Source organism: Amphiprion ocellaris, chromosome 12 (genome assembly GCF_022539595.1).
Source record: "Amphiprion ocellaris isolate individual 3 ecotype Okinawa chromosome 12, ASM2253959v1, whole genome shotgun sequence".
Classification (NCBI taxonomy): domain Eukaryota; kingdom Metazoa; phylum Chordata; class Actinopteri; family Pomacentridae; genus Amphiprion; species Amphiprion ocellaris.
The window spans coordinates 3,353,216-3,364,864 of record NC_072777.1 but is presented as its reverse complement, the minus strand read 5'-3'; the positions used below and the strand labels follow the sequence as shown (position 1 = coordinate 3,364,864).

The following is an 11,649-nucleotide window of genomic DNA, read 5'->3' as shown; positions in this document are numbered from 1 at the left end:
TTGGCACTAAATTTGGTCCAGACATTCATGGCCTCTATAAATAGTCTTGTCTGTTTGGGTTAACGTCCAAGCACTTGGACAACTAATCACTTTCCCTTCAACCTCAGCTGTACTTTATGTGTAGTGCTAATTAATGATGTCCTGATTTAAATTTTAGTTTTTTTTAGTTTTGCTGTAGCAACCAAGGAAGCTTGTTGGCAGATTAAAAGCAATGTTGGGAGTTTAGTGAGTTTGGGCTCAGCCAGGCAATTTCATGTTCTCCATGGAAACTCCCACTTTTATTCATGTGCTAACATAACTGCACAAGGGTTTTCTAATCATCAGTTAGCCTTTCAACACCATTAGCTAACACAATGTAGCATTAGAACACAGGAGTGATGGTTGCTGGAAATGTTCCTCTGTACCTCTATGGAGATATTCCATTAAAAATCAGCTGTTTCCAGCTAGAATAGTCATTTACCACGTTAATAATGTCTAGACTGGATTTATGATTCATTTAATGTTATCTTCATTGAAAAAAAATGCTTTTCTTTCAAAAATGAGGACATTTTTAAGTGACCCCAAACTTACATGAATTAAAGTTGCTCTATATTAGCTAAAGTAGATGTTATTAGTTAAAGTTGCTCCATATTAGTTAAAGTTGCTCTAAATGAGTTAAAGTTGCTCTATATTACTTGAAGTTGCTCCATATTAACTAAAGTTGATGTTATTAGTCAAAGTTGTTCTAAGTGACCCCAAACTTTTGAATGGTAGCGTGTGAGCTCTTAAACTTTAATATGCACCTACGTGATACTCCAGACGTGCTTTTCACTTGAGTTTTGAATGTATTATTGAATAGATTCTGTAATTCATACTAATGGACTAATCTGTTTTCTAATCTGAGTTCTACAGGCAGCAGCACCAACAGGGTAAAACCGACTGGGCAGCAAATTGGGACCAGATGTAATAATGCAAAACATATTTATGCATTTTCTGCATCAGCAACTGAATGCATTTAGGCGATACATGTAGTTTTCCTACTGTAATTACTAACATGTGGCTCAGCAGGTTTGCAATTATAACATCTCCCCTCAGCTGGGAATCTGTATCGCTCGTAGGGAATTGAAGAAAATTCTTACTTTTCACAACTGATTGAAATCCCAAGCTCTGAATATAACGTCCTCCTAAGCAGGTTAACAGTGCAGAACAAGTTACCATGGTGATCTAACCAGGTTAAAAGAGAGCCACCATCACGACATCGAAAACTTTGACTTTAGTCTCAACGTGCCAACCTTGCTAGGTGAGTATTCTTACGTCATCATTATCAATCTTCTTATCTAACTCTACATAGATGTTTCCTCAAAGTTTCAGGTATTTTTCTTGTTATTCAATCCAGACTAAATGATGTTTCTAAACAAGAACCTTGTGTCAACGCAAAGTAGGCCTACATGTGTTAACTGACAATAGTTTGTGTTGATTTAACACAATTAAGATGATCCATGTTCAACCAGCATCCAGTGTTAGGGTCATTCCAGAACTGGAGGACATTTTACATCCCACCCATCAAATTACAAATAATCCACGTACAAAATACTAAAACATACAGTTGTTGTGTAAATGTTCTTGTCCTGAGACCAAATCTAAAAATCTAGGAGAAAAGAATGTTTGAAAATATTTTTAAAATACCAAAAAAGTCTAGAGTTCCCCCCAAAATGCCATTTTTCTCCTTGTTATTTTTTTTGTCTCGTTTTTGTCTTTTGTGTCTTGTGTTTGTAATTTTGTATCTTGTTTTTGTTGTTTTATGTCTCGTTTTAGTCATTTTGTATCTCATTTTTTGGCTTTTTGTGTCATTTTTGTCATTTTGTGTCTCATTTTTTGGCTTTTTGTGTCTTCTTTTTGTCGTCAACATCATCAGTTTTCCTAAAGAATGTGTAGAGCAAAGCTATGTCCTCTCTTCTATTTTCATCACATTGTCAGCCTTGATTGAATGTCTCACTCTACCTCATATTATCAGGATCAGACTAATTCTTTGGACTGTTTTCCATCAGTCAGTTTGTCCTCTTGGTCAGCAGTAACAGCAGCTAAATATCTAGCTTCTACTGCTGAGAAAAAGATCACATTAGCATGGATTAGCAACCCTGTTACTGTGATTAGAGTAGGGTTAGCAAACAACACAGAAAACATGGAATGAAAATGCTACCATTGATGTGTAAGCTGAGCCAATCAAAATAGAGCAACTTCAATGAAAATAGAGCAACTTTAACTATTTTTTGAGCAACTTTAGCTAATACAATGTCAACTATGTCAACACAACAGAGACGATCCATATTTGTACCAATCTCATAATTTATTTAAATATATTTCATATATATATATATATATATATATATATATATATATATATATATATATATATATATATATATATATATATATATATATATATGTATGTATATATATATATATATATATATATATATATATATATATATATGTATATATATATATATATGTATATATATATATACACACACACACACACACACACACATATTTATATATATACACATATATATTTAACACTCATTTGGTAAATGCCAGTCATATTAATTTATGGTAGATAGGTGGATTCTGCTTGTCTTTTGCTTTACAGTATGTACATGTTACTCCTGGTTTAAAGGGTCATGGCCTACATTATGTACAGTGGAACCTTGTGACATCTCAAATACATAAATATAGGCTCTACCACACTCTGCTAAGATCCACAGGAGGGCTGTGACTTACAAAAAAAAAAAAAAAAAAGTTCATGCAATTAATAATTTAACAGTTCTTTCTCAGTGTGAGCACAAGTGGGTGAAACTACGCAGCGACTGCCGGCTGGAGGTCTGAGGTCTTCTTTCTTTCGGCCCACATTCTAGGCAGTGCAGTGAAGCCATCGCAGAAGGCAAGTTGTTCTAGATATGTTATATTTGGGTTTTAATATAAATATAGGAAGTCCCCCCTTTTTTTTAGTATCTTTTTGGATTCCAGCAGGAACAACAACAACAAAAAGGCCCCAGGTTGGTTTATTCTCTCAGCCGTTCGTTTCTTTTTCCGTCTCCTCTCTTCAGTTTCACCATCTTTATCCTGGTCTGGTTGCGCTCCCTTGCGATGACAGCTAACCATCGAGGCCCAGCCAGGGAGGTGGGTGTCAGCGATCCACGTTGAAGCAGAAGAAACCTCAGTGAAGGACAATGTTGTACCTAATATCAGTCGGGGCAGGTCACATTCAGGCTTTCCCTCGTACTGTCCAAGGCACTTTTTTCCCAAGATTTTTTCTTCTGGAGTACTCATGTTTGGCTTCAACCTGTAAGAGAGAGGGAGTGATATTCCGCTCAGTGTCCAACTTGGCAGCGCTTGAAAAAATTCTTTCCTTTCCAGCAAGAATCACAAATAATAAATCAAGGTTTGCCCCAGAGCTGCTGCTCTCGCTGTGCCACTGCTGGAGCAGGAATATCACCACTGAGAACAAATGTCTCCAGAGAAACACCATCTTTACAGCGTCAACTTTAACCCGCACTTACAGGGGTTCTGAATAATCATTCATTGTTTGTTTTTGTCTGGTGGGAAATGGAATTTAAACCTATTACTTAAGTAGCGATGCCACTATGTAAACATCCCACTACAAGATAAGCCAGTAAATGTACAGCTGTATAATCAGAAAACAAGTCATAAATGATCATATTTTAGGTGTAACTCCTAACCTAATGCAGTTTTAACTCAACTATAAGCTGCTGACATGAATCTTTAACACAGTATTCTCTGAAATGATTGTGTTTAGTGGAGCTTTACTAAAGTTACGAGCAACAACAGCTGTCAGATGGCTTTAAATACAGCAGTGAAAACGGCAAAAACTTAAGCAATGTGCTGCTAATATGTAGTTAAGTACTGGTGAATAAAACTATTAATAGTGCACAGTATTTAAGTGAAAGTTTTGTGTTAATTTACCAGGGCACATTTTTGTTTTACAGAATTTTTTTGATGGATTTATGTGAAATTACAAGAATAGACATTAAACTGATATGTCTAATGTAAACTCGCAGGAAAAAATTCATTATACCAGATTATAACATAAAGACTTATATTACACTCAATATGATCTAAAATTACCATTTTACGGTTACTATTACAATAGGTACTTGTTAAACAATGCTGGGTTGACATCATTTCCAAGTTAAATCCATCAATATTATAGGTGCACTTTTTTACATTAAATATTATTAGGTTCATTTACATTTAAAAAATCATACTATTCATGATCTACTCAAAATGTAATAATACATTTTCAGTTATTTAATCATGTTTTTTTCCCGCAATAGAGATTTTTACAATTTCTCAAAAGTAAATCCATTAATTTGAAATGTGGACAAAGATTTTCAACATAAAAAACCTGTCAAATACACAAAGTAAAATACTCAGTATTTCGAGAGATTTTTTACATAATATTACCAAGTAAAACCCAACCAATAGCAGCACTAAACCTTATTTTTTTTACACATGTAAATAAGCCTCATTAAATATTTAAAAGCTCCAAAATACACATATTGTCATGTAAAATTAAGGCTACAAACTGTATTTTAACTATGGAAAATGTATGTTATGAGATGTTATTTTACTGTATTTTTTTTTTTGTCTCCACAGCTTTAAAAACTACATATCTGTATATAAAGTAGTTAAAATTACCCGACAGCTTTAACAGCAGGATAATGCAGCAGTAATCAGAGATAAAATTAACAACAGGGGGCTGTTTCAGCTACTTCCTCCTTGTCACATAAATAACTGCATTACTCACCCACCAGGTCATGCCCTCTCTTCTATTTAAACTGTTTTCTGTGTTCAACAAGACTCTCTGGCGCTCGGCCCTGTGCACATATTTCTTCCTGAAACTGTAACGTCTGAATAGGAGGTGGAAGCTGTAAACACTACCTTGTGTGCGCTACCCCTCTGTGCACTGTGGGCTGCCAGCTAGCCGAATCAGAAGTCGCGCACATCTTTTGAAGTCTGAGAAGAGAGGATGAAATGGAAAAGACTGTGAGTGGTTGCTTTTTAAAGCTCCAGTGTTGACATTGGACTGATAAAGTGTGTAAGTGCTGCTTACATGCAGGTATGGTGCAGTCTCTGGTGTGGTGGTAAACCCTGTACACATTCTTCCTGCACTTGGCGGGGAAGTAAAGTGGACCTGAAACAGAGAGAACAGAGAGCAGACTGTGAGAACATTTCCAGCTCTGCAGCCACCTGCGCTGACATCTGTTTTAAAGACCTTATCTGAAGCTATAATTCCCTTTTTTTGTTTCCAATTTACAGTTTTCACTCCTTACAAAATGCCTCTCTGACTTCCACACGTTTGGTGCAAGAAGACACAGAAGTAATGAGATGATGACTCACCTGTTAAATGTTTTAGGAATTTCTCCTTCTTTCGTAGATCTCTGGGGAATACAACTGTTCAAAGAGAGAAGGTGGGGGGGGAAAGAGGTTTTAGGGAAGTTTTACGCACAGAAATGCTGCGTTTTTAACAGAAGGCCTCACTTTTCAGCTTGATTACCACTTTGAAGATGGTTGCTTTCGTAAAAATGTGGACAAATTGTGACAAATCAGTGAGTGACAGCCACAAAACACTAAAAATTAAACTGCAGATGTTCAATTTTTGCCCCCCACCCAAAATCTACCACAGGTACAGTAGTGAAAGTTGTGCGTAATTTGGATGCAAACAACCCGTTAACTTCTCCCACCTGCAGCCTCCACCAGTCTACGGTGACTTTTTACTTTAATTTTTAAAATAAATCCCAGTAGGCTGCGTCCTCTAAGTCCAAAGCATCGCTCCTGAGGTCCAACATGAGGCTCCCGGCCCCCAGGAAAAGCCGCCACTCACCTACAGCCGGATTCCCTCTGTCGCTCCTCAAGTTGCGAAAATCCCTCTGCTCCATCGGAGAGCTTCTCGCCCGTATCGTTACCGGGGCTTCTGTTCTCGCCCCGTGCCTCCCCCTGCTCTGCTCCACGTGCTTCACGATCTCCACCATCCGCCTCAAGTCCAGCTGCGCGTCCCCGCCGCCCTCCGCTGGGGCCGACGAGGGCGCGCTCTCGCCGCAGTGGTCGGTCAGCGTGCACATCAGTAGCACCAGTCCCATAATGAAGTGCCTGCGCAGTCCGGTCATAGCGTGAGAACAACAATAAAAGAGGTGAACTCCTTCCCCGGACACCTGCAGGAGGAACAGAGCGCAGGTCAGTTCTGTGGGCGCCTTCAAACGAGCCGTGGCACCGATAAACAGCCACAGCAAAACCCACAAATCAGACTCTGACTCCGGATCCAAACCACAACCTGACAAGTGCAACAAATGGAGTCACATTTGAGGGAATTTGCTCAACGGTTTTGAAGACATTCTGAAACATTTGCCGCACATCCCACAGTATCCATAATAACAGTCTGCAAACATTTTCGCAATTCGTGCGTAATTATGCCAATTAAACTATGGAAACTGTGCTTTTTTCCACTCAACGCATTTTATTAGTCAATTCAGTAGCTTGTAATTGTGAGCTCTGTTCTGTAGTTTGCCAAGTTTTATTCATTCAGATGTTTTCCTAGATGGAGCTGAAGACACTTTACACCAAACCACAGCCTCAGAACGAGAGCAGCAACACATGTGCGAGACCCAAACTATTTTTATGTGGTAAAAGTGAAACATTTCAGAGATTAGAGTCTTAAAAATGTCATTACCTTTAATAAACCTTCAACAAAAGGCGCTATTACGTCCAGCAAGAGTGGAAATGTAAACTGCGCGCAACTTCTTGGTGCGTGGTCCTGATTCTCTCCAGTCCGGAATATGTCCCCTTAGAGTGTGCTCCTCTGTCTGCTGAAGGCATATGAGTGTTCGCATCCGTGGTTCGTCGTCAGCTCCGAGCAGAGCGCGCACAGCCGAGCAGAAAGGATCCAAGTCCCGTGTGCGTCCTCAGCCGGAGTAGCAACAGCAGCTCAGTCGCCCTGAGCTGAAGCTCACTTTTTATTCTGTCTCGCCGACGCCGTGACCTGTCCCTTGTGGGCTACGAGGAAGCAGCAGCAGCAACGGTGGCAGCAGCGGCGTCGGTGATGGTAATAATAAGACGCATTATTGGTACCCGAGAAGCGGAAAGTCCACAGGAGTTGACTGACCATCACTCGAAGTCAAGTTTTTCTGCGCAACCCCCCCTCCTCTCCGTTACTTCGTTTATCTGTGCGATGCTGCGATGTTACAGGAAGCGTTTTTCCCACTAATAGCCTGCTTCCACTGAAATTCCCAATCAGCTCAGTGCGCAGCGCAGATACCGGCATCTTAGTGCAAATGCTCCCATATCCTTCTTGTGGTTCTCATAACCCCATTTAGAGCCGCCGTGCGCTTTATATCCATCACGGAAACTGGAATACGATTACGCACCCGTCTCTGAAAATTAATTACGAGCCGGTTATCAAAGTTTGTATTTGTTGTAAAGTTTCTGGTCAGAGCAGCCGACTAAACAGCCCAAGGTTTGCTTTTTTTCTCCCCCTTCCGTCACTGGAGATTAGTCAGTACTGGCCCACTGTGGTTGGAGCAGCTTTCTTTAAGTCAGGGCGTGTAAGTGGCTCGTTCGCTCCCCCTCAAATCTCTCTGCGCAGTGAGGCGGTTTATTATTATGATAGCACGATAAGGGCAATCAGATTTATGTTTCTGATCCATGAAACTCCAAACGAAAATCGAAAACTCTGCGTAAAAGCGACATTCAGACAAGCGGGACTTTATAGTTGGGAGCCTCGGGGAAACTAACCCAGATATTTGTTGCATATTATGTTCGTTTTCTCATAATCTGATTATTGCGGACCTGTCTGTAAAAACAACGCGCTCCTTTTTACTGCATGCCTGCGGAGAGCAACTCTTGTGACCGTGCGTAAAGTAAAGCCTTGGTGCTGAAAGGACAGCGCGCACCGTCACCCAGCTCCAAAACTGCTCCTCTGAACAGGCAACACCCTGTGTTGACTTGTTTGTGCCAGTGTGTTCCGGCATACAGGCTGACAGATTGTTTGTACTAAAACTGTGCTGACTGTGCCCGTATTGACGAAGTGAGGCCTATATTTGGTTTCTCCCCTGAGTCACGGGGAATGGGGTAAATCCTGTGACACTGCACCCCTGGGTGGCTTAGAAAAACCCTCTGCGGATGACTTATGTTCATATGCACATAAAACCTTGAGGTTATTAGAATAATCGACGTGGTTTCTCAGTTTGGAGAGGAGTAGGGGTTTGAAAATCCACTTCTTAACCAGCTTCTGCCACAAGGAGAAAGTGCATCCGGAGCAGCTCCTGGCTCTAACCCCGAAAGATTAAAGTGAATTAAAGTGCTTTCCCTTCACAAAGAGAAAGGGTTTACCGTTATTAAACTTGGACCACAAGCTCCACTAAACGCTCTTCCAATGTGACATTAGCTTTTGATGAAATGCATAATTAGAGCTGCATTAGACCTTTAAGTCTTTGATATGTAAATTTCCAGTGGAAAAAAAAGCCCAATTAAATATTTCAAGCTGTGGATTTTGTATCCTTTACCAACTATTTACCAAAAAAAGTTCCTAAATCCACAGAATTACCACCGAGAGGCAGCAGTTTCAGCAGGGGGCGTCCTTCTGCAGTCACAGCACTTAAAATCACTGTTCAAGATTCAACATTCAAGACCTTTTTTGTCACAAACACAATTATACACAGTAGAATACGCAGTGAAATGCATTGAGCACCTCTTCCAGACCGAAACATGAAGAAGAAAAAGAAGAAAAAAGAATAAACACACACAAGAAATAAATATGTACACTACTTAAGGTAATGTTAACTTCATTGAAAAAAAAAAAGATTTTCTTTCAAAAATAAGGACATTTCTAAATGACCTTGAACTTTTGAAGGGTATTGTATATACAAGGCAACACGTGAACAGGATATTGAACAGAATTTGAAGGTTTGATCGTCTATTGAGTCGACTGTTTCAGGTTCACATTCAGACCATCTCAAGGTTCTTGTCCAAAACTATAAACATTCTTTTGGTTGGATTTGACTTTTAAAATCTTTTCATACAGATGGATAAGCAAAGAAAACCAACACCAGAGATCCATGTGTGCTGAGCAGATCATCGCCTGCTGTCCATCCATCCATCCATCCATCCATCCATCCATCCATCCATCCATTATCTATACACCACTTAATCCTCATTCGAGTCATGGGGGGCTGGAGTCTATCCCAGTTGACTTAGGATGAAGACAGGAGACACCTGGACAGGTCACCAGTCTATCACAGGGCTACATATAGAGACAAACAATCACACTCTACAGAGAACTTAGAGTCACCAGTTAACCTCAGCATGTTTTTGGACTGCGGGAGGAAGCCGGAGAAAAGCCACGGATGCACAGGGAGAACATGCAAACTCCATGCAGAAAGATCACAGGAAGGTGGGGACACGAACCAGGAATCTTCTAGCTCTAAGGCGACAGTGCTAACCACCAAGCCACTGTGCAGCAGAGGTCAAACATTTCAGGTTAAAAGTCAGTCGTCTTACACCTCGTAAAGAAGCTACAGAAGAGATTAAGCTGTGTAATCTAGTTAGGATAGCTCAGAAATAAAAGATGTTTCAATGCGTTGAAAGAGGTGAGAACTCAAAGAAAGATCAACGCTTTTCTGATTGGATTGTGAGTTTTCCGTGAATGATCTGACCAGCAGACGGTTAACCCTCGAGTCGTCCTGCAGATCAAAATTGACCCGTTTTAAATTTTGAAAACATGGAAAAAAAAATATTTTCACAGTGAAACTTCTGATGTCCACATTTTCAACATTTTAGGGAAATCTTTGAACATTTTTTGGTGGAAAAAAAAATGTTAAAAATGTTTCTTAAGAACATTCGTATAAAAATCAAATTCTAGCAAAATTCCCTGGATTTTGGTTGATTTTTATGTGAGTGTTCTTAAAGAAAACATTAGAAGTTTTACTGATATATATGGAATCACTTTAGATATTTTTAGGATTTTTTTTTAGAAGATTTTTACTCATTTTTTGGAAAATATTTAAAAGAATTTTCTTGCCAAATTTGGGGGATTTTTTAAAAATAAAACTTTTAACAGAAACTTTTAAGGAATTATTGGAATTTTTTTCCTGAAAGTTTTGCAAATTTTCAGAAATTTGGGGGATTTTTTTGCTGAATTTTTGGATTTTTTTCAGACAAGGAAACAATATTTTTTGGTGCTCGTAAATGAAGACAACAGGAAGGTTAAAGCTGCTCTAAAATGTGTAGTTTGGCCCTTTGCTTGCTGTTCAAATCCTCACATTGATACAGAAAGTCTCCTGTGTTAGTTATTCTAGTCAGCATGTCTTGTGTCCCACTTTTACCGAATGCAGAAACTGTAACATTAGTTTCAATTGCTCTCTGAAAGCATATAACCTCATTTAACCTAGTTTCTTTCCACATTCAGTTTCCAAACTTTGGAACAGTCACATGTGAAACTATGTTGTCTAATATGTGTAAGTCAGCAACTTTCGCTCGTGACTTTTTTAATAAACCACATGTGGTGAACCTCATAGATGCGATGTGGCAAACACTCGGACAAACATTTCCTCTGAGAAAGTTGAATCAATCAATCTCATGATGTGCTTTTCTTCGCCCGAAAGTGTCTCTTTCTTCCTGATGTCGGGTCCAAGTTGAACATCTCCCTTCCTCAAAGTGTTACTCAAAGGCAACGGCTCAGCTTTGTCAAAGAACCAAAACAATTTCATCTTTTTCATCTTTCATCTCTTTTATCTTTTTAACTCTCCTGTTGTCCTCATTTATGGGCACCAAAAAATATTGTTTCCTTGTCTGAAAAAAATACCAAAATTCAGCAAAAAAATTCCCCAAATTTCTGAAAATTTGCAAAACCTTCAGGAAGAAAATTCCAATAATTCCTTAAAAGTTTCCCTTAAAAGTTTTATTTAAAAAAAATCCCAAATGTAGCAAGAACTCTTGTAAATATTTTCAAAAAAATAGTAAAAATCTTCAAAAAAAAAAAACCTAAAAATATCTACAGTGATTCCATATATATCAGTGAAACTTCAAATATATTTTTTAAGAACTTTAACAAAAAAAAAATCAACCAAAATCCAGCGAAATTTGCTGGATTTTGGTTAATTTTTTTTGGTGAATGTTCTTAAGAAACATTTTTAACATTTCTTTTTTTCCACCAAAAAATGTTCAATGGTTTCCCTAAAATGTTGAAAATGTGGACATCAGAAGTTTCACTGTGAAAATATATTTTTTTCCCACATTTTCAAACTTTAAAACAGGTCAATTTTGGCCCGCGGGACGACAGGAGGGTTAAACTAATCCCATTCAAGCAACAACATGTTAAACTGAAAAGTAGAAAACATGATTAACATCTGCAGTAAAGGCCTGGTTGAAAATCTGGCTCACTCCCACTTTTTCTTCTTTTTTTTTTTCTAACATAAAATGGATCATGCGGGACACCAAACATGAATTACTACTCACTTGCTGCTGGTATTCGTGCAACACTTTCTCTCCCGGTAGATAAGGTGGATCCCTCATGCACCTGAGCGATCTAGATTCTCTTCATTTCATCGCTCACAGCTAATTTATCTCATCCTACTGACAGTCTTTCAGTAGCTT

The 11,649-nt window shown here is 38.8% G+C and overlaps 1 protein-coding gene across 1 annotated transcript; it reads right to left on the bottom strand.

Annotated features, from left to right (window-relative positions):
* Positions 1-2,511: 2,511 nt before the first annotated feature.
* Positions 2,512-7,584, bottom strand: LOC111587089 (ALK and LTK ligand 2-like). The gene is made up of 6 exons (XM_023296909.3): positions 6,731-7,584; positions 5,888-6,215; positions 5,404-5,457; positions 5,117-5,197; positions 4,945-5,019; positions 2,512-3,325 (listed from the first exon to the last, which is right to left on the bottom strand). The coding sequence occupies exons 2-5, from the start codon at positions 6,168-6,170 to the stop codon at positions 4,955-4,957; spliced, it is 483 nt and encodes a 160-aa protein (XP_023152677.1). The 5' UTR covers positions 6,171-6,215; positions 6,731-7,584; the 3' UTR covers positions 2,512-3,325; positions 4,945-4,954.
* Between the last annotated feature and the right edge of the window lie 4,065 nt (positions 7,585-11,649).